Source organism: Arachis ipaensis, chromosome B7 (assembly GCF_059453495.1).
Source record: "Arachis ipaensis isolate K30076 ecotype BB chromosome B7, ASM5945349v1, whole genome shotgun sequence".
NCBI classification, from domain to species: domain Eukaryota; kingdom Viridiplantae; phylum Streptophyta; class Magnoliopsida; order Fabales; family Fabaceae; genus Arachis; species Arachis ipaensis.
Genome location: NC_142442.1, coordinates 6,051,380 through 6,075,570, shown reverse-complemented (window position 1 = coordinate 6,075,570; position 24,191 = coordinate 6,051,380). Strand labels below are relative to the sequence as shown.

The 24,191-nt window shown below is 30.8% G+C and overlaps 3 protein-coding genes across 3 annotated transcripts; 2 read left to right on the top strand and 1 right to left on the bottom strand.

Annotated features, from left to right (window-relative positions):
* Positions 1–184: 184 nt before the first annotated feature.
* Positions 185–7,471, bottom strand: LOC107608731 (indole-3-acetaldehyde oxidase). The gene is made up of 9 exons (XM_016310444.3): positions 7,138–7,471; positions 3,823–5,511; positions 3,471–3,733; positions 3,187–3,396; positions 2,861–3,079; positions 1,535–2,596; positions 1,251–1,349; positions 664–853; positions 185–492 (listed from the first exon to the last, which is right to left on the bottom strand). Exons 1-9 carry the CDS (start codon positions 7,295–7,297, stop codon positions 260–262), a joined length of 4,125 nt encoding a protein of 1,374 aa, XP_016165930.1. The 5' UTR covers positions 7,298–7,471; the 3' UTR covers positions 185–259.
* A 7,030-nt stretch (positions 7,472–14,501) lies between these two features.
* On the top strand, positions 14,502–16,704 carry LOC107608024 (uncharacterized). Its single transcript, XM_016309915.3, has 2 exons — positions 14,502–14,688; positions 15,728–16,704. Exons 1-2 carry the CDS (start codon positions 14,583–14,585, stop codon positions 16,534–16,536), a joined length of 915 nt encoding a protein of 304 aa, XP_016165401.1. The 5' UTR covers positions 14,502–14,582; the 3' UTR covers positions 16,537–16,704.
* Positions 16,705–18,494: 1,790 nt separating this feature from the next.
* On the top strand, positions 18,495–21,290 carry LOC110264820 (uncharacterized). The gene is made up of 2 exons (XM_021107135.2): positions 18,495–18,729; positions 20,235–21,290. Exons 1-2 carry the CDS (start codon positions 18,576–18,578, stop codon positions 21,191–21,193), a joined length of 1,113 nt encoding a protein of 370 aa, XP_020962794.1. The 5' UTR covers positions 18,495–18,575; the 3' UTR covers positions 21,194–21,290.
* The last annotated feature ends 2,901 nt before the right edge of the window (positions 21,291–24,191 follow it).

The following is a 24,191-nucleotide window of genomic DNA, read 5'->3' as shown; positions in this document are numbered from 1 at the left end:
ACATAATAATCAGTACATCTGAATGACTGAATATATATTATAGTAAAGCTCAACCGGTGCATCGAGATGTACGAAAAGCATTACAATCTTATTGAGTGTTTGATTATATTACGTGTCCACTAATAATTAGTTACGAAATTAGTTGTTATAATAAAATATAAATTAAAATATAAAAAAATTAATATATAATAAATAATTTATTAGTTAATTTTTTATGTATAAATAAATTTTTTATTGCTGCATTTTGGTGTACACATTTCTAATATGAGATCCTCGAATTCTTTTCCATTTTCCATTTCAAGTATGTTTCCACAATGTCAAGTCCAATGAGTTCTTTAACCACAGGCATGGTTGCAGGAACCTTCAATTCAAATCTTGAATCCGTTCCATCTTTGTTGCTCCATGAAAGAACCTGTTTCCTTGCTTCTTTAACCGCTGCTCTTGTGGCACAGTGAACTGAAGCTGCTAGAAGTAATGGTGGCTCACCAGAGGCTGCATCAACAAATTTCGAAGCTTTCTCAATCTAATTAACAGTCTGGTATAATTATTATCCATTTCTGTTATTCAAAATTTTGTTGATTGCTGAATTTTACTTCATCAATTTAGGAATAATCATCTATTTGGATAAATTAATGTGCATTGATGAATCTTTGATCTTATTACCCTTTGAAGAGAGCACGCGTCGCTTGTGGTGGCCCGTGTTAAGGATTTGAACATTGAATTGTTTAGGTATGGTGTCTATTGTAGGGATTTTGTAGTTCCATGTGCCATCTGCTAATACCATACCATCAACATTTGTTTCATATTCCTCAAGCATGAAGAACCCTAAACCTTGAACAAAAGCTCCTTCAATCTACAACATGGATCAACAAAATGATTAAGAAAATACTAATGTTTCACCTTTAGAATATGGAGTATGAATAGAGAAAGTTGAATGCTAATGTGATTCTGAGAAAGTAAGGAGTGTAGCACTCCTAAAAATTATATTGTTATAAAAGTAAAAGAAAGAAAGAGAAACAAAATATAAAACACCCTAAACACTGAATACTAAATCCTAAATCCTAAATCTGAATCACAAATATAAAAATATAAAATATATTAAATAGAGAAATTAGATTTATTTAATTAACAAAGAGTGCACTACTTCTGACTTAATAAGGAGTATTTAAGAATGAGTCCTAGCATTTTATACTCTTTTCTAAGTGGAAACTTTTTGTAAAAAGACAAAATCTCCAAATTAAATAGCATACCTGTCCTAAATCCACAGCAGGGTTGAGACTCTGTCCACAATCATAGATAATATCTGTTTGCAAAAATCTAGTTTCTCCAGTCAGAAGATCTATTTCCACCTGAGAAATAGTTTCCATTATTTAGGGAAGCATTACTATCATTATAAGATATCTTGGTTCAGTAACATGGATTTTATGACAGGATCACATAGGTGCTTAACTTTCAAGGGAAGTGGACTCTTAATGAACATGATACAACGCCATTTTTATTTGAGACATGCATCATTGAAAACACAATCACATACCTCACTCACTGCAGCACCATAATTTAGGTAATTCTTGGAATAAGTTGTTGGTACAAAAAATGAAGATGCTGATAAGTTCACAGATTGAATGTATGCTTGATGAAGAAGTGTCTCCCACTTGATTGATCCCATTTCCTTCTGCAACTTTTCCTTTAGAGGCTTTAACCTCTCAACCAAGATATTGCAGCTAAGTCTAACTGCTTCGCAGCTTGATTCCGATGTAGTGCTACCAGCAGTCAGCCCCCCTTGAATCAAGCTCACAGTATCTGATTGTACCACTCGAATCTTGTCCAATAGGCCTTCGGTTCCTTCACATTGAATCTCACCAAGTCCAAATGCAGCCATCTGTTTCACCTTTGTCCAAAGACCTTGACCCAATTCAATTCCTCCTACTTCAACAACAACCGATCCATCCGAGAAAATACTTACTTTTCCAGGAGTTGGTCTTAGGCCCATTTCAAACACAACCGGTAGACGAGATATTCCCCTCTTCTTCCAAGTGTTGACTCTGTTGAACTCTTTTACCATCTCGACTCGCTGGTCATAGTTTACAGAAACAGATAACTTGTTCCATAAGGAAGGCAATGTATACTCGTAAGGTTCTCCGAAAGACTCTAGATAGAATAACTCGAGACTCGTGTGTGTGTGAAGATTTATGCTTCTCACAGAATCTACATCAATTGAAAGTGTAGCTGCAACATTTTCTAATATAGCTTCTGCAATGAATGATCCCTGCAACTCCCCAGGGGCTCTCATTGCACATCTATTAGGATGATTTGTTCTGCATAACTTTATATCGAAAGATAGAGCACCCCAATCATACTTTTTAAGCCCAGAAACGAGTCTGGCCGGCATTATTGCACTTACATCCAAGTACAACCCTGCGTTCATCAAAACCTCAATATCTAATGCTGTAATCTTCCCATTATTCTTAAACCCAACACTGTAAGTAATCTTCATGGGATGCCTGCCACCTGCCATGATCATATCTGTCTTACGATTTAGATAGATCCTGACGGGGCGACGCAATTTGTGTGCTGCAAGTGCACATGAAGTAGCAGCCTGCAAGATGTGAATGTAACAATTTGAACTATGTTTATATCGTTTTATATTATTCAATTCATATCTTAATATATTTAAACACTTAACACAGAAAACACATGACTTATATTGGAATCAAAGCAAAAGCAGTGACTTCTTCAATTTGTAGTTGTTGCATTAGTAACTCTTCAAACCACAGAAAATTAGATAATAATATTAAAACATGATGTAGAATTATAACAATTAAGCATTGTGTAAAAGAACAGTGCACAGACAAATACTTACACAAATGGATTTCATGGACTTCCCACCAAAACCTCCCCCAACCCTTCTAGTAATAACACGAACATTATTCTCAGGAACACCCAAGCATGCGGCTATGGTAGCATGTGCATACTGAGGGCACTGAATTGAACTGTAAACTGCAATGCAGTTGTCTTCATCTGGTATAGCAAGTGCAGTATGTGTCTCCATATAGAAATAGTATTGAGATGGAAGATTCATCTGTATTTTGACATTAATTTTTCAAAAGAAAACTTAAACATCACTCTTCAGAAACCAAGGTGGATAACCAAATAACAAAGGTAAAGATTAAAACACGTTACATATACCTTGGCAGAAAGAATCTTGTGATCTGCTTCAGCCATTCCTTTTGATATGTCTCCAACATGTTTTGGGCGGAGAAATGGAGGAACTTCATGAAGGCTAGATCTTTTAACAGCATCTTCCACAGTTAATATCGGTGGCTCAAGATTATCAACATCATAATCAACAATAGCAGAGTTTGCAGCCGTATCAGCGAGTTTCTGAGTATCTGCAACCTAAAAAGGAAGCTATAGTTGGTGAGTAAAGGGCAAGTACTTACAAACCATCAATAAAGGGTATATGAACTCACCACAAAGGCAAGACGATCGCCAATATATCTAGCTATCTCTTCTGCAAATAAAGGTTCAGAAGAAAATAAGGATCTTGCTCCAAGGTTTTGACCACCATCCGGGATGTCTTTACTTGAAATGATGTCCACCACTTCCTTATGTCTCTGTAATTCAGGTCTGAGTTCTATACTTGTTATCCGTGCTAAAGGCTTTGTGCTATAGATATATGCTCCATGAAGGCAATTTGGTGGTGATGGTATGTCATCTACAAAGACAGCCTCACCTACGTATGATTTATATGTTAATGTTCACTTGTTACTAAGCATGTATTAAATTATATGAAAAGTCATTATTGATAGGCATCAAACAAACCTGAAGCTTGTATTGCGGCTCCAGATTTCGTGATCGGCTCTCCAACTGGATGATACTTATTGCTGTCTTCAATTACTTGTTTTCCAGATGAAAGTAACATTGGAGTTTTATCATATTGAGCCTGGTTTTGATTCCCATTTAATTGGATTGATCCATTGACAGGCAAACTAGTACAGCCATTTATCAATTTGGAAGGACCATCTATCAAGAAGTTGAAGAACTTTAAAAGAAAACCAGCTGCCAAACTTGAACGATAAGCTGCATCTAAGGTACCACCTTCAGGTACAATAATGGATGCCAGCAAGTTGACAGCTTCATGTAGAATATGAACACTTAGCACTTTTCCTACTAAAAAGTCCTCAACTTTTTTTGCTCTGATTGCATGCTTAGTCCCATAAGCACCAAAAGATAGCCTGCAAGCATCAATTGTTGTTTTGCCAGTGTCTTTAGACATGGACACCTTAGCCAGGAATGCAGCATTTAAGTATGGAAGGGCATTTCCGAGGGGTCGAGGCGAAGCTCGGTAAGTTTCAAAGAGGAATTTACTTCCTTGATTATCAGATTTAACTTTAGTAAGTTCAAAACTTGGAATTTTGATGCTTAAAAGTACACTCTCCAAACTTAGTGATGGTCTTTCAAAAAACTCCTCCAATGCAAGCCACTCAAATTTTGCACCAGTCATTATTTGAACCATTGAATCCACAGCAAGAAGAATTGTGGCTATGTCTGAAGGAAAATTATTCTTTTGAGCCATCACTAAATTGCCTCCTACACTGGCTGTGTTCCGAATAAATCTGGAGGCGACTTTACTCATATGGTCAGCAAGCTTTCCAAGAATCATTGCAGAATCCTCTGTAAGAAAATCGCTTCTGCTCTCTTCTTTTAGCACTTCAATAGCTTTAGATATTGGCACCGCTGCTCCAATTTCAATTCCAGTTTGATCCTTTCCTATCTTTGAGAGCTCAGAGATGCCTCTTAGATCAATATACTTGTCATAGCCATCACTTTCCTTGTAGTATCCCATACCGGTATTGCTAACAACAAGCTTGATCCGAGTGCCGTTGGCTCGGTTTAATTTCAACAAGCTCTGAAGCTCCTTCAGACTAGTAGGACTGTGCCAGCAGCTACCTTCATCTGAAGACAAGATCACATCATTCTTGATTTCCTTCAAAAACAGAGGAAATCTAACATTGTTATGGTTCTTGCCATATTGAGGTAAACTACTAAGCATTAAGTCCTTGTTCTCTCCTTTTCTCCAGAAAGAGTTGAAGCCTAAATCTTCTATATCAACATTGGCTGCAAAGCTTTTGCAGGCATCTGCAATTGGCCGGTAACCGGTACAGCGGCAGAGGTTACCTGCAATAGCCTCTTCTGCCTCTGCTGCTGTCAGTTTGGAGAATCCGGAAGGCGGATCCGGACGATTGGTCTTTTCAGCATTGACAAGAGTTCCAAAGAGTGAAACGCACATTCCCGGAGTACAAAAGCCGCATTGTGTGGCATGAAATCCTGCAATTCTTTCCTGAATTGGGTGGAATCCATTTTTGCTATTTCCAATGCCTTCACTTGTTGTAATTGAACATCCATGAATGCTGCAAAGTAGTGTGAGACATGAACTTGCTGTAAAATCCTCAACTCTGTCAAGAACAGGATCATATTTGGATATTAGAACCACACAAGCTCCACAACCACCTGGAAACCAACCATATCCATGTATGTAAGTAACAAGTTGAAAAGAAGCCTTTTGTGGATTACTAATAATGAAAATGTTAGAAATAAAAGGTAAGCCTGGTGCACAAATATTCTGCGTTAAAGCAGGATCAGAATCAGGGAAGGATAGCACTTAAAGGGCCTACTATAGACAGTTTAAGCTAATAATTGCATTACCACGAGTTGAATAAGTGACCTTAAGGGGGTGATTCAAGTATTACTTGTTACTCATATTTCATTCCATGAGAATTAAATATACTCAAAGAAAAGGTGAGAATTGAAATGATGGTTTGGAATCAAACTTGTTTGAGAATACCTTTTCAAACTTTGAACCAAATATGGAAATATGATATTTTCATCTTAAAATTCTTAAGAATTATTTATAATTCTCCCAACTACACACAGTGACGGATCCAGAAATCTTATAAAGAGGGGTCGAAATAAAAAGAAAAATTAAAAATGCCATATTAAAACTAAAAATTTTAATAAAAAAATTATTTATATCAAAGTTTTTTTTTTATAAAATTCTAATTTTTATTCTTATTATAAAAGATATAATATAAATTTGTTTCTCTAATACTTTTAATATGTGTATTTAAAATAAATTAATAAATATAATATATAAGATATATTCATATTAATAAATAATTCACTTAATATATTTTGATTTTAATATTATAAAAAATAAAATTTAATTTAATTTATTTTTATGTATATATTTTCTTATTACATTCAATTAGAAATTATTATAAAAACTAAAGTGTTTTTATATAATAATAGATAGAAGAATTATAAAGAAAAAAAATAAAAGAATAAAAGAAAATAAATTTAAAATGCATGATATAGGATTTGAACCTATGCTTTAAAACACAAAATGTTTCCTTTAATCATTCAACTAGAAAGTATATTATTAAAATTTTTAAACATTATATTAAATATATTTTAAGTTTTGAAAATTTAGTTTTAAGTTTTGAAAATTTAGGGGCATGGCCATGCGCCTAAATCCGCCTCTGACCACACACACCCTAACATCACACGGAGACTAATGCTCCAGGTCCAGGCTCCCCTTTGTTAAAAATATAAAGGCAAATAAGATTTTTCTTTTTCTTAAATCTAAATCATAGTTACATGAAATCAACGACTAGGTGATATACCGTGTACCAATTCATAATTTATCTGCTTATGAAAAGCCATAAATATACTTTCTACGTAAAATAATTTACATGTAGTGTACTGGATACCCGTTCCAGTAACATATTGCATCTAGATATAAACTACCTTCTTTTTCATATGAACCAGAAAATTACACAAATATACAATTGAGGAATAACTGGAATCAGTACATACAGACTCCAGATTTATCCCAAATTCAAGACACTCAGAAATCCCAACTACAACAAGCCCATTAAGACCTCGCAAAAAAGAAGTCAAAATCCAAGTAGAGGAAGAAGATTATCCAAACTATGAACTTAAACTGAAGAGAATTTTGAAGTTGCAACACTGAGAACTAAACATTTCAAAAGTCAGATTATCAAACAGCTACTAGCTAGGCTATGAAAATTCTGAAATGCTTTTATCACTTTACAAACACAAAAAAATGATCATCACCTTCACCACAACTGAGCTTGACACTCTTGAAGGTTGTCTGGGAACGCAAGAACTCCAGCAAAGTGGTAGATGGATCAACTTTGGAGAGCTCAAACCTCTCGCCATTAACAGCAAAAACCAAACTTTTTGTTGATATCTCAGTCTCATAGTTCACTTCCATAATTTCCCAAAGTTCCTCAACTCTTTTGTTTTTTTGTTTCTCCACTCTTAAAAGTTCAAACAAGATAAAAAGAAAACGTGCATGTTATCTCCACACGCCACATTATATATAACTTTGTCAACTGTTTGTGACGTGTTATTTATATGTTAGGTTCTTCTGCTCCTACTTGCTCTCAATTCTTTAAAGAACAATATCTTCACCTAACTTTTGATTCAAGGATAGAAAATAAGTGGCAGTGTAGTGTTGTACTAAGAGACCCCACAAGTTTAAAATCCAAGAAAAATAAGATCAGAATGAATGCATAGCGGTGGAAGGTTTTGCAATCACTTACACATGGCCATAGTCTTCAAATATTACTTTTGAGATAAGTGTTAAGGGAATATTTTTACTCTTAATTTGATAATATTAATTCTTTTATAAATTTATGCAATACAAAAAAATCATATGTATAATGATATTATAAAAAAATTAGAGTGAAATTATCATTTCGCAAGTGTTAATTTCATGTTCATATATATGATATTTTAAGTTTTAAACATAATTAATTTGATATTGGTATCGAGTAATAATGACGATAATAATGAGCACTTGACTTTATGAATAGAAGTTAGAAAGGATATTTATTATATTTTTTTTAATAAAACTCTACATCTAAATAAAATGTTTAATTAAGTTCAACCAAGTTGTTATAACTGTCTTTTTAAATTACGGGTCTTTTCTTTCTTCGTTTCCTTCTCCTCCACTTATTCTTTCTTTTCTTCTTTTTACTAATATTTTAGTTGTTATTTTTTTCCTTCTTTTTTTCCTTTTTTTTTAGTTATCTCATCACCACTATGATCACTACCTTCTCCTCCTCCTCTTTTCTTCTCTTTTTTATTTGATTTCTTTTTTTCATTTTGTTCTCCTCCTCCTTCGCTATCATCATCATCATCGTTATTATCATTATATCGTCATTGTCATATTTTTTATCGTTATCGTCGTTATTATTATCGTTATCTTTGAATTTTTGTAATATTAATGATGTTATTTGATCTAAAATTAATTTGATTGTGTTTTTTGTTGATGATTTAGTCTTGTTTGTGTGCTTGTTTTCGAACTAAGTTTGCGTGTCGCAATCATTAAGTAATTTCAGTATAAAAACTAAGAAATTTATATGCATTTTTATTATGATAAAGTTTTGCATAATTCAAAACTCAGCACAACAATGAGGAGTCCAACATTTTCTTCTTCAAGGTGAAGGAGAATATTATCTTCAACCCGACTAAAAAGCACACAATGTATCCGATTATTCTTGTACATTAATTTGCGGGCAAATGACCAAAATAAATCAATTGGGAATCAAATTTACCGGATTACAACTTTTCGAGATTGCATACGCAAATGCATTTTTTACATAACTGTAGAAATTGCGACAGGGGTCCCACGGATTCCAAATGCACGTAAACTGTTACACCCCTCTAGCAGTTTACGTTGAGATTCGTTATTATGGCCAGAAACTGTGACAGGAGTCCAGCGATTTCTTCAATGCTGGGCAAATGTGTATAAACCGTGATAGGGGTGTAGCAGTTTATGCATGCACAAAAAAGGCCTATAAATATCAACCAGGAGGAAGTGGTGTGATGGTAGAGGATCATTTTCACAAATTCACAAATGGATTGTGAGGAGAGTTTTATGGTTCTAGTACATTGTTCTGGAAAAATTAAAAAAAGTAATAGGTACGGTGTTAAGTTCACTGATAAAAAACCGGTGAGTATTTTTATCCGGTCAACAAATAATTTATCAAAGTTAAAGACGAGTATATTACGAAAGGCAGGGTCGTGTGGGGCCAAGTGGGTGAAGTAGGTGTTCTACAAGATTCCGATTGCGGTTGTGTCAACTGGTGTGCAGTATAAAATATTTATGATAGGGTCGAACGAAGACATACATGTTTTGTTTCATTGTCGGCGCAGTTTTCTGGAAGTGAGAATACACGAGTTGTATGCTAAGTTGGAAGATGGTATCGACAGTTCCGGGGCATCAGCGCCGAATCCTCAGTCGACAACGGTGGGGGCTGCTTCTACCTTGATGCCTGTCGTTGCACCTGGTTGTCTGTTAGCTAAATCTCCATCTGTTCTAGCTAGGATAGCTAGGTCATCCGGTTTGATTCCCGGTCTTTTAGGTGACGGTGAACCAAATCTGGTTGAAAATGCAATGCGAGATGATGATTCGGATGATGAGCCAGCTCACATCTTGGGAGACAGTGACGAGGATACTCCAATGAACCCACCAACACATCAGGGGTCATCCAGTTTTGGGTCACAACAATACCCTCTACATTTCTCAACGCTGAACTTGGAAGCTGTTGGCCAGCAACCGGACATAGATCCCACCTTCGGAAGTCAAGGATTACACGAGAAAAATCCTTCTGGGGAACCACCGTATATGAACCCCATTTTCACTCTTGTCATCAAATAATTGAGTGAATAGCAGCATCATAATGTACGCACGTTCATATATGCGTACGGTATCCTCAGTCGCATCGGCCGGCAACACACCAAATCTCTCATGGAACCAAGTGAAGTAGACTGTAAACTGCTTTACCTTATTCGGTGACGGAAGCTCGCCAAATAATTCATAAAACCACTCCCAAGCGGATCTGCCATCATCCATCAGCTTCTCAAAATCTGTAAGGCACCAGCAGATACAGCTTTACCATCCACAGGCAACCCTAACTGGTATTCAACATCGTGTAGCGTAATAGTGCACTCCTCGAATGGCATATAAAAGGTGTGCGTCTCAGGATGCCACCTCTCAATGAATGCGCTGACTAGGGGCTCATCCAACCAGAACCACCTCGTGTTGAGCCTGGCCAGGTGGTACAAACCAACCCTCTCCAAATAGAGTATGATCCTGTCATGCAAAGGCATGTTCTGTTGTCTCCGGACACTATAAATACACCTACTTGGCTGTAACATGTGAGAAAAATAACCAAACCAAATAAAATTCCATCCCTAACAAGTTTAAACCATAAATTATAAATAGAAACAAATATTACAAATGTCCTATCTATCCGATCTTAACTAAAATTTCAGATATAGTTCAGTTACCATTATTTTTCAAATCTTAAATTTAAATAATAATAAAATTTAAATTTAAAACTCAAATATTTAATTTAAAGTAATCAAATTCTAAACTTATAATTCTAAAATTTAAATTTTAAATTTTAAATACTAAACTACAAAACTTATAATTTTAAAATTTAAGAATATAAAATACAACTATTATGTTCTATTTCAAAAATTTAATCTTTAAATTTTAAATACTAAACAATTAGAATTATAATATTAAAATTTAAATTTAAATATTTAAAAGCTAAAATTTTAAATCTTAGTTTTCAAATACGATACTTAAACAATAACCCTACAAACCTTACAATTTGAACCTTATATCTCAAATACAAGAGGAACTATTCTACTTAAACATTTGATCCTACCTTTAAATTTTATGTCTTAACTTCTAACTACTGCACCCGAATACTACATTTTATGCTATATGAAATTCAATAACTAAAAAAAAAACAAATTTACCTCTTCGTTGATACTGCCAGCAACGTGTGCAACGCCGTTGAATCAGTAAAGGCTGTATTCGTTCGCCATGGTCCACACCCAACTAAATCCAAATTCCCAAATCCTTTAAACCTTAAGAACTTTGTCTTTCTCACCAAAATTTTCTCTCTCCCTCTCTCTAAAACGTTACTTTCTCTCTCTCTCAAAATTTTAAAATAGTGCAAAGTGAATAATCCGCGACTCCCTCTAACGTATTTATACTAAAGCATAAACCGCTACACCTCTATCGCGGTTTATGCACATTTGCCCAGCATTGAAGAAACTGCTAGACTCCTGTCGTGATTTCTGACCAATACGAATCTCAACGTAAACCGCTAGAGGGGTGTAGCGGTTTACGTTCATTTAGAATCCGTGGGACCCCTGTCGCAGTTTCTATAGTTATGTAAAAAATGCATTTGTGTATGTAATCTCGAAAAATTGTAATCCGGTTTTGATTCCTAATCTCGAAAATGCATTTATGTAATCTTGCAACTGTTTCTTCTTCTTCTTTATCATCATTATCTTTTTTTTTCTTATTTATTTTTTCCTTTTTATTTTACATTCTTAAGTTTTTTTTCTTGTGTTTCTCTCTTTACAAGAATAAAAACAATGAACCTACATTCATTTAACTAAAAGAAAGAAATAAAAAAAAAAAGAAAAAAATTAAACATTAAAAAAGACATTTTTGTGCTTTTGTAGCAACATTTCAGTATAAAATACTAAGAAATTTATATGTATTTGTTAAGAAATTTCGGTGTATTTTTATTCAAATAAGTTCTACATAATTCAAAACTCTTTTTCTTCTTCTTCTTTTACCTTCTTCTCTAATATACAGTATTAAAAAAGATATTTTTGTGCTTCTGTAACAAAGTTTCGGCGTAAAAACTATGAAATTTATGTGTATTTGTTAATAAATTTCGATGTATTGTTATTCTAATAAATTTTGCATAATTCAAAACTCTTCCTCATCTTCTACTACTTCTTCTTTTTTTTTTCATCATCATCTTCTTTTTTTTCTTATTCTTTTCTTTTTTATTTTCCTTCTCAAATTTTTTTTTATTATACTCTCTTAACAAGAATAAAAATAAAAAAATCAAACAAAAAAAAAAGCATAGTACTGCAAAATTACTAGAAAGAGAATGAACCTACATTCATTCAACTAAAAGAAAAAAAAGAAATAAAGGAAAAAAAAATAAAAATACAGCATTAAAGAAGATATTTTTGTACTTTTATAGGAAAGTTTCGGTATAAAAACTAAGAAATTGATGTGTATTTGTTAAGAAATTTTGGTGTATTTTTATTCTGATAAATTTTGCATAATTTAAAACTCTTCCTCTTCCTCCTCCTCATATTTTGCTGCTTCTTTTTCATCTTTTTTATTATTTTATTTTTTTCATAATTCTTTTTGTTTCACTCTCTTAAGAGAAATAAAATAAAATAAAATTAATGCTGCAAAATTACTAAGAAAAAAAAGGAAAAAAACGCAATAATAACAGCAGCAATAAAAAAACAACAATTAAAAAAAATTAAACACGCAAAGAAGATGGAAGGCGATGAAAAAGGAGGAATGCGAAGAAGAAGAAGGAAGAACGCAAAAAAAAAAGAAGGAAAGCGAAAATGAAAAAAGATATGTTTGTGTTAGTAAAGCGCGTATATATACAGATGAAAGTGATTTTTATTGGATTTAGGCCAACTTAATTAAATTTTGTTGTCAACTTAAATGTTTAACAAGATTGCATTTTTTTTAATGACGTATATGTAAGCGGGTAACTATTAATATAAAGAATACTATATATTTAAATCTTTTTGTTAACTAAGTCATAACAATCAAATTAGTATAACATAATAAAAATTAATTATGACTAATATTATTAATCCAAATCTTATTATGTAACTTGATTAAATTTAATTTATAAAAAAAAATTGGACATATAACGTTACTCTAATATAAATATTTATAAACCAACAAAAGACTAATCAGAGGTATTCCCTTTGTTTCTTTTGTTGATGTCCGAATACTGACCGTTATTCTTTTATTTTGGGGCTGTAATTTCTCTGCTCTCTTTAATAAAAGTTCAATAACTTGAAAAAAAAAAAAAAAAAAAAACTAATCAGAGTGTTTAATGATAGATATATATACTTCCCATTGTTGACTAATATAATCATGTCCTTTAATTTTATTATCTTTTCTGTGTAATTATTATCTAACTATATAATGTTAATTGGCCCAAAAAAAAATTAATATATTTATATTTTAGCTGTATCAGTTTATTTATTTATTTTATCAATCTAATAGTTATTGATGTATGCTCAAGTATTGCGACTCTAAAATATTTGGAATTAAAAGCAAAATCTAGTACTAGTATTTTTCCTTTACATATCCAACATTATTTTATAAAGTCATTTTAGTATGTCTATATTCTATATTATAATAATTGTAGTATTTTAAAAATATTATTAAAATTAAAATAATATTTTTTATTATTTAATATTATGTTTTAAAAAATATTATTAAACAAATGTTATCAAAATAAAAAAATATAACTTTAATTTTAATAATATTTATATAAATACTATAAATACTATAAACATTGAAATAATGTACGGATTTAGATTCACATTAAATTAAGATAAAAATTTATATGTAATTATTTTTATATAAAATTAATAATTAAAAATATTAAATAATTTAATAAATTTAATTAAATTATCATGTATATAAATTTCTATTTTTAATGAATTAATGCAAATATTATCACACATTCTCGTTATATTTTTCATTTCTTAAATATATAAGTCATTATTATTATTACCCTGTCATTTTTCAAGCAATGTGTCCTTATCATCGGATCTTATGTATCTTTCCCTTCTTCATATTTTATTAATAAAATGTAAAATAGTCAAAAGAAAATTATCCGGTGTATTACCAAACACATTTTTAATTATGGAATTATTTTTAATTATATAATTTAACTTACTAATTTATATCAAACTTAAGAATTCAACTGATGATAACATAATTAAATTCAATTTAGTTCCTATAATTGAAATTCAATTCAATTCTCATACATCATCATAATATTATTTTTTTAATTAAAAAATATATTCCAACACCCTGATGAAGTAGTGGAATATTGCTTTAAAACTCATCTCATACATTCATGAGTTATAATAAGACCTAAAAATGATGCCCACATACATTATGAAAGAATATCTTAGTGTTTGGAGAAGAATAACAACAAAACCTTCACAAATAAATTAAAGAACCTTTATCATCAATATCTTTGCCCAAATAATTATAAATCTTTATACTATTACACACGTTTTCTGCAAGTGCATCATAAAGAACGAACCAAATATATATTGCCTACCCTAGCATTCAAGTAAAGTATACTTTTAACAAGTCCAAAATAAATAAATAAATAAATAAAAGCAAAGTATAATTTAGAACAAGCTAAGAAAATGTTATTTAATTATCTTTTTTCTTAGTTTTGCATAGAAGAAAACCTCCTGAAGACTTGAACTAAATCAAACTTTGCAAGAAAAGGAAGAACTGAAACCGAAGAAAACAAAGCCACCAGTGTGTATAAAAGTACGTAACAGAACCACAGATAATTTCATTCACAAATTAAAGTTCCTAGTCCTATAAAGAATAAATAGAGAGAAGAAACCAAATTACTAATTAGGGCGAAAATAATATAATGGCTATGAATCAAGGAAATGCACAGCTAGAATACCAAGATATTGAACCACCCTATGATTGGGATCATAAAAAAGAAAGTGACACGCTCATTGTTTCTCTTCCAGGTTCAACTTCTTTTAATTTCTTTTACATTATTAATTATGCCATTAATTATTCTTATTATCATAATAATATTAAAATTTTAATTTTGATACACTGTCTGTAAAATCGTTTTATATGTGTATTCAATCACAAAAATGCTATATTAACAAAAATAACTACATCTTATATTGAACACGTAAATAATCATCCAAAAAAATGGTTACAATTGGTATAAAATATTTTACAATGTAAATATATATATCAAAATTAAACTCATAGTATTAATTAGTTTTTTTTTTTTGGTGGTAATACTAACTAGTAGTAGTTCATTTATATATATATATATATATATATATATATATATATATATATATATAATTCCATATTTTTTTTTCAGTTGTGATTGGATTACAATTCAAAAATTTATTATAAAACACACACATATGAAAATGGCCGCAATTTTATATGAAAATTTCGTTTGTGTATCCATCATGACTCATCAGCTATATATTCTTAAATGAAAATAAAAATTTAGATACGAGCAAATTAAATTTTAGTATTATTTAAACATTACTATTAATTAGGAAAATGAACCATCCGTAGTAGAGGAAATCTAATAAATAAATAAATAAATATTGAAAGAAAAATATTAGTATTTAACTGCTATATATAAATATGTAATCAAATCATCGTGAAAAAATTGTTTGCTATGGTAACACTTTTGAATTAATAGATAATTAGATAAAGAAACATTGATAATATAATAATACAAAATTGAATGTCTGTGAAGAATTTCTTAACACGAACAATAATATAATAAAAAATATTATGTACATATTAAAATTTAATCATTAAATTAAATATTATATTTTTATGTATAAATATTTATGATATTTAACTTATTTTTAATATATATTTTTTATTTTAATATATATTTTATACAAATGATTTGGTGATTGATTTTTTATATATACATAACATGATTATATATAATATTGTTTACGAGTTAATCAAATAAAAAACAAATGTTATGAAATCTAATTTGGTTTTATACATATACAGGATTCAAGAGGGAGCAATTGAGGGTGCAAGTAACCTCAACTCGTTTAATAAGGTTGAGTGGTGAAAGAAGGATTGGTGATAGCAACAAAATCCGCAAGTTTTACAAAGAGATACCAATTCCTTCAGATACCGACACAAGTTCCATCTCTGCCAAATTTGAAAATGGAATCCTTTATGTTAAGCTTCCCAAACGCATCACTTCCATTGATGAACCACCAACACCAACACCAACACCAGTACCAGCACCAGCACTAGCACCGACGACACCTCCTGCAGTGAGGCCTCAACAACAACCACAACCACAATCAAAACCCGAGCCACCAATTTCTCATTATGAAGATCAACAAAAACAGAGAGTAGTAGACAAAGCATCTGCATCTGCATCAGCATCTGCACCTGCACCAGTTCCAGCACCAACACTAGCACCGGCACCAATACCACAATTGGAAGAGAATAAGAATAATGATGATAATATTGCAAGAAAAGGTGGTAAGGATGACAAGAGAGGTGTTATTGATGAAGGTACAAGTTCTAGTGTTAAGGAAATGCATGGAAGAATGGAAAAGAGTGAAGATGAAGGCGAAAGAAGCAAATTAGGGTTAGGGTTAGAGAAAAGGTTAAGTACGGTTTCAAGGCAAGGAGAGGAGTATAGGAATGCTGTTTATGGATTGGTTGAAGAATTGAAGAAGCAAAAGAAAATAGCAAATTTGGTTGTGGTGATGTTTTTGGTGGTGTTGCTTGTGCTCTACGTTAACAATGCTATCAAGTCATCTTTTGGTGGAGCAGGACCAAAAATCCAAGAGTTATAATAAGTTATTTTATTTCATTGTATATGTTTATAGTGTGTTCATATATATTCTATATATGGCTTAAGATTTGTATGTTTGTGTGTGCAAATGCATGTATTATGCCGCTTATATGTATAAGAGAATAAAAGGGATTTATGTTAGTAATTAATAATTGTTGTTGATACTAAATTATAGTTAGATTTAATTTGGTAAATTTTAGCTTTTTTTTTTAAAAATAATTTAATAAATTTGTCTTTTAAAAAAAATTAAAAATTGCAGCATCTATGATAAAATCAAATCAAAAATTGCTTTCAATAAATACAAATAATAATAATTATATTTAGTAAAATAATTTTTAAAATTTTAAAAAATCATAACAGACATAAATGTATGTAATAATAAATTTGAATATTTATTAATAAATGAAATTATATTATAATTTCTAATTTTGATAAATATAAACTATTTTTAAAAAACACATCTTCTTTAATTAAGTATTTTAAAAAACATTTATAATTCATAAAACCTACAAATACACGATTTTTTTATTTATCAAATATAAAATAAAATAATTTATTTTTTAAAATTACAAGCACCATTCTAAAATATTTTACCAAACCAGGCCCTATACATCTTTTTTTTTTCTAAAGTCTTCCTAAATTCACCAGATTGAAAATTAATCTGTTGTGATCTAAGTTCTATTTAAAATGTTTTGAAATTTTTTTAAGATATAGTGGTGATAAAAAATAGGTCTATAAAAAAAAGGAAAGAAAATGCAGTATTATAACACTTACCTTGGATGTGTATCTTTAATATATACTTGTAAGTATTATTCTTTTATTTGTTTTATTTTTAATTATTTTTAAATTTATTAATAATTAACTTTTTCTAGTTAATGAGAACTTGAGTTCATATTAAACGTTTTATAAGGATACGAGCCTCACATCTTCACTAATTAAAAAAAATATTATGAAAAGTTTAAAAACAATTACAAAATAATAAAAAAAAATAACACGTACAAATACTAAATAAAGGCAACACTACTCGAGATGAGTGTCAGAGTACTTTACTTTCATATTTTTTTTTCTTTTTGTAAAACCATTTTTTTATAATTATTGACCCATTATTATATCTATTAATTAAATAAGAAATTAAATTTCAAAAGACACTTATCACTGATCTTTAGAATAGTTTTAAAAAATTTGTACCATCTATATAATAAAAATCCTGTACAAAACCAAATAAATAACCACTATCATCAATATATATCACTGCCCAAATAATGAATGATTATAAAAACTATATATTTTGTTAAAAAATTTTAAAAATATTCTTAAATTTTATTTTATTTTAAAATTTTTTTATTTACATTAAATATACTCTAACAATTAAATTTTTAAAAAGTTTAAGACTAATATAATAATAATGTATAATAACTATATCAAATTTATTTATGTTAAAAATTTTTTTTAATTATTGTTAAATTAATTTTAAATTTTTTAAAAAATTAACCTTTAAAAATATATTTAATATAAATTAAAAAATTTAAAATAAAATTAAAAAAAAACTTAAAAATATTTTTAAATTTTTTAATAAACTTTAAAAATAAAAAATATACTTTATCCATTCGGAAGCTAAGCCCATATTAATATTGAAGAAAAGTTTAGGGAGTAGATATTTTTGTTTATATTGACCAACAATTTTAGTCAATACATATACTATATTAGTATATTTGGGTTTTTTTTTTTTTTTTCTCTTAACATCATAGCATTGCTCCTAACATATTGTTCATAAAGAAAAGAATAAAATATAGCTTAATATTAAAGTATACTTTAGAACCTTTTCTTTTTCCTCTTGCACAGAAGAAAACCCCTTAAACTAAAACAATCTTGCAAGAAAAAGAAGAACTGAATTCGAAGAAAACATATTTTCACCGGTGTCTACAAAAGTGACATAACCACATATTTATTTTCATTCTCAAACTAAAATTCCTAATCTTAGAACAAAAGCAGAAAGAAAAAATAATAAAAAAGAAGAGAGAAACCAAATCAAGGGCGAAAATGTCTATGAATTCATCAATTGATTGGAATTGGGATGGAAAAAACTTGAAACAAGGAAATGCACGGCTAGAATACCAAGAATTTGAACCATCCTTTGATTGGATTTGGGATGATGAAAAAGGAATAAGTGACACACTTGCTGTTTTTCTTCCAGGTTCAAATTCTTTTGTTTTATATTATTATATATATATGCCCTTAATTTCTTGTTATTAATTTCATATTATATACAACACAATGTTTTAGATTTCTTCCTTGATTGGATTGCAATGGGAAAAAAAACATTGTAAAATATTAGCCTCTCAATATACTTAAGCACTAACTCTTATATAAAATATTTTAAATTATTTACGTTAATATTTATATTTTTTATTATTATAAGTTTCACATCTCTAAGAGATATAATACGTAAACTTTTTTTTTATAAATATAAAATATCTTTTATCTTTTGAATTATTATTATTATTTTTTTTTTTGGATAAGTGTGAGAAAGAGCTTATTCGCTCATGTAGTTGGACCCTAACTTAATCTCCATGTTTATTTAATTTATTATTAGCCTTTTGGATTCACAATTTAAACTTGGAAAAAAAATGAGAATATTAGGGAATTAACATATTTAATAGAAAAAATAGAGTTGGCTGATATTAATTTAAATACAAAGTAAAAATATTGAAAAATAAGAGATAATTTTAGATAATATAATTAAAAATGCATTGAGGCCGAAAAGACAATTTCTTTTAAACGAAAAATGGCTTAAACATACACTAATTAAATCAAATACAAAAAATAATATACACACATTAAAAACTGGTTATTAAATTAGTATTTATATATTTGTATATAAATATATATTATTTAATTTATTTTTAATATATATTTATATTTCTATACTATTATATATAAATAACTGATTTAGTAACTATAAATAACATAATTTAATCTAAACAGACATACATGTATGTGGCACTGAGAATATGACCTTTAATAATATTACATGACCAAATTAATAAAATTTATTTATTAAAAATAATTTGATATTTATGCTAATCAAATATTTGACCAAAATTACTAAAAATTATCTGAAAGACCTTTGGCATTGCTTTCAAAGACAGTTACTAAATACTCAATCAATAATGTTAGGGATCAAGAAGGTACCCGTGAAAAATTAGCTAAATACCTCTGGCTGAATTCAAAATTTTTATGTGGACGATGCTTATGCTAAGCATTAGAATATTTTTTCTATTAAATATTAGAATGTTTCTTTTTCATACTAAATGAATGTTCTTTTATATATGTTACAAAATTTTTTATATACTAAAAATCGGGATTGTTATTGGAAGCAGAGTTCCGTGATCCTCGCTCCTATTTCTCCAACGTATTATTCAAAATTTTAATTTGGGGTGAGAAGCAATTAATATCAAATATTATAAATTAAAAATAAATAAAATTAATTAAATATAATTATAAATTAGTTAAGTTATTTACTTTTTGGCTGACCACCTCTTAGTTCCATATACTTTTCCATACTCAATTATGCAGTTGATTGTTCATGTTTTTAACCAATTAAATGTTCCCTAGTGTTGATTGCATATATATATTGCCAAAAAAAAAAAACTGCTTCCGTCTTTATTTACTTATTGGTTTGCATTGTTGATATTGAAGGATTCAAAAAGGAGCAATCGAGGGTGGAAATAACCTCAAATGGTCTGCTAAGATTGAGTGGTGAAAGAAAGATCGGTGAAGTCATTAAAATTCGTAGGTTTGAGAAAGAGCTTGCAATTCCTTCAGATACTGACACTAAATCCATCAACACCAAGTTTTTAAATGACATCCTTTATGTCAAGCTTCCCAGAGTTATCACTACTTCCGTCAAACCATCACAACAACCGCCGCCAACACCGAACCCTCAGCAACAAATAATACACTTTGAATATAAAGTTCCTGATTATGAGTATGTGATGAAGGAAAGAGTAATGGACAAGGAACCACTACAAATTAAGCCAATAATCTTGCGTGTAAAACCTGCACCTACAACAGAAACAGGGCCTCAGCAACAACCACAGTCGAAGCCTGAGGCGCCGGCGACTGCGCCAAACCCTACACCTGCACCTCCAGCAGTAGCAGGGCCTCAGCAACAACCACAACCACAGTTACAATCGAAGCCTGAGGCACCAATTGCTCCTTATCAAGATCAAGAAAAACAAAGAGTAATGGATGAGGAGGCGCCTGCACCTGCGTCTGCATCGGCACCAATACAGGCACAAGCGCCCCCTCTACCATCATTGAAGAAGGAGAAGGAGAAGGAGAAGGGACAAAAAGAAGAAGAAAAAACTAATAATAATAATAATGCAAGAAAAGTTGGCAACAATGAGAGAAGGCAAGAAGCAACAATGCCGTCTAGGGTTATGGAAATGAAGGGAGTAACTGGAGAAGTTATTGGTGAAAGGCTAAGTACGGTTTCAGAGAAATCACAGGAGCATGGAAATGGTGTTTATCGTTCGGTTGAAGATTTGAAGAAGCATAAGACAAGGACGAATTTGGGTGTAATCTTTCTAGTGATGTTACTTGTGCTCTACGTTAACAATGTTATCAACTCATATTTTGGTGGAGAAAGGCCATAAATAAACCAAGAGTTATTAGTTATTATTAAGGTGGAAACTCAGGTACAGTCGACTTCACATGAAGTTGATACTGAGAGCTGTTAGATGATTTGACTGATTTGACTAAATTTTTATCTAACGGCTCTCAGGTATCAACTTCATGTGAAGTCGACTTCACCTGAGTTTTCACCTATTATTAATTATTAATTTTCTTGTTTGTTTAGACACTGTGATCAATGTTTACATAAGTGTCTAATTGACATAATAGGTATTTATACATTTTAATTATTATATATTTCACACAAATATATATTTATATATATACAACTAACTATTTATTTATATATTGAATTCAATTTTAATATATTATTAGTATAAAATTGTTTTACATGTGTATTTAATTATGTAACGTCATATTAATAAAAATAACTATTTTTTATATTAACTATGTGAATAATCATTCAAAAAAATAAATGTAATTATACGACTATATAAAATATTTTATAGAATTAGTATATCAAAATTAAACTCAAAATTTGTGTCAATAGGTATGCCTACGTAAATTAGATGCATGTCTTATGTAATATAAAGGAGTAAAAGGGGTTGGAATAAATCAGATAAGTTGTTAAATATTGATTCGGGCGAAAATTTCTATCATTTCTTTTTTAGTACATACATACAATATATGGTTTGATTTATATGTTTGTCTTTTTTATTTCTTTATTTAATTTCTGTGCTCTCTCTAGGTTAAATATTTTTGTAATCCTTTTCAACCATTATATATATATGGACATATTTATTTTGAGTTTAAATATTGCATTTTTTATTTTTTTTAGAGGATATTTTTAGGATACCACAATAAAATGTAAAAAATAATTATCTAATATAAAAAATCAGTCTCCAAATATTTAAAAAATGTATATTTTAGTTTCTAAAAAAATTAATATACAGATTAATTTTTAATATTTTTTCCGTCAAATATAACAGTTTTTCGTCTATTTTTTTACATGATTTGTTAACGAAAAATGCTGTGTTGAAAGGTAAACTCGCATATGTGGCAATTAAGTATTTTCACGTGTGCGAAAAAGAAAAAACAATCTCTGACCTGTAATCACAAAACGACATCATATGGTGTCTTCTCATATTGAAGGTCTTGTTCTTCATCATTAAGGGTTATGTTAAAATCCATGGGATATCGCCACCAACATCAACGGCAGCGTCACTGCCAAACTCACAATTGTCAGTGAAAAATCAAACAGTCACAGCGAAGAGGAGGATTGCTCCAATTTCAACAACGGCGTGGACGAACACACGGCGGAACAAGTGGATGAAGAATAGGAGGAAGAAGCAGAAGCAGAAGAAGACGATGACAATGGCAAAGACAATGAAGGGAAATAAATTGGATCTGCTTCTCGGCAACTTTCGAGAATCCCTTTCACCAATCTCAGCTAGGTCGATGCTGGCCTCACCCTTGCCCAAACCCTTCAGGAATAGGTTTTCCTCTTTCTCTTATTTTTAATTCGTTTTGTTTGATTCTCGCGACGAAGACGACGTTGATTTTGCTTTTAACGTGATGATTTTGCCTGTGACGATTCTCCTCAAGCGCGCGACGACAATGTTCACTTCGGGTTGGATCAGGCATTATTAATTCAATCAAAAAATGATGAAAAATGAATTGAAAGAGTGAAGGAGGAAGAGGGAAAGATTATTGAGAGAGGAAGGAGGAGAGAAAAGAAAAGGGTGGCAGTGACACGACTGGGGACGGAGGCGACAAAAGACAGAACATGAAATAGCAAATGAGTTGTTGTTGAGTGACAGAGGAGGGCAACAGAGGAGATGTTTCTTTTTTGTGCGATGAAAGAGTTGCAATGATAACGATGGCAGATATAAAATTTCACAATAGAAAGGGTGGATGGTGAGGGGGAGTGAGGCGATGGCGGTGATCGGGTCTAATTGTGGAAGAAAAATGAGAGGAAAGGAAGAAAAAGAGGGAAGAATAGAAAACGGAGGAAAGAATGTAGAAATAGTGGCGATAGTCTAGTGGCTAGTAAGTTATGCCAGGGACTGTTTTATATTTCTCTCACACACGAATATTTAAGTGTTATATGTGTAAGTTTATCTGTTAACTCAATATTTTTTGTTAGTGAGTTATGCTAAAAAATATACATAATACTATTATCTCTGCAAAAAAAAAAGTTAAAAATTGATTTATATATTAATTTATTTTAAAGACTATAATATTTGCTTTTAAAATCTTTTAGAACTAATTTGAATAATCACTCAAATGTAAAATAGCAAACTTAAACTAATAACATTATTGTATATAGCTCGTAGGTTAAACATAGATGTTAGGGTTAAATACGATTTTGATCTCTATAGTATAGGCAGAACACTTTTTTCGTCCTTAACCTTTTTTTTCATACAAAATCATTCCTAAAGTTCAACGTAATTTTAAAATCGTCTTTTGAACCAAAATACCCTTCTCTTCTTCATCGCATCATCTCTTTTTCTTCTTCATCAGAAGCAAAAACAGCACCCAGCCCTTTCCCTCCTACCTGGCTCTCCCTCCTCCCTCTCCTTCACCGTCGAAACCCTCTGCAAAGTAAAAAAATGCCCAGACTTCCCACAATTGAAGCACGTGCTCTTTCCACCGTTTCCACCAGCACCGAACCACCTTTTCTATTACAATCCCTGGCCAAGTGACCAACCTCACCACAGCTATAGCAATCACCGCTATTACCGCCACTTCCGCTGCAGTCCCTAGCCATGTGCCCAAACTCACTGCCACCGCCGCCACCGCCTCCACTGCAATCCCTCACCATGTGGCCGAACTCGCTGCACTTAAAGTAGCCCCAGCCGTTTGCTCCTCTTCCGCCGCAACTGTAGCATGTACCGCTGCCGCCACTACCGCCATTGCCAGCACAGCTGCAATCTCTAGCAAGATGACCGAAATCATCATCACACTGGTAACAGGCTCTTCTGCCTCCAACACCAGCACTAGTGCTGTATCTGTTATCGT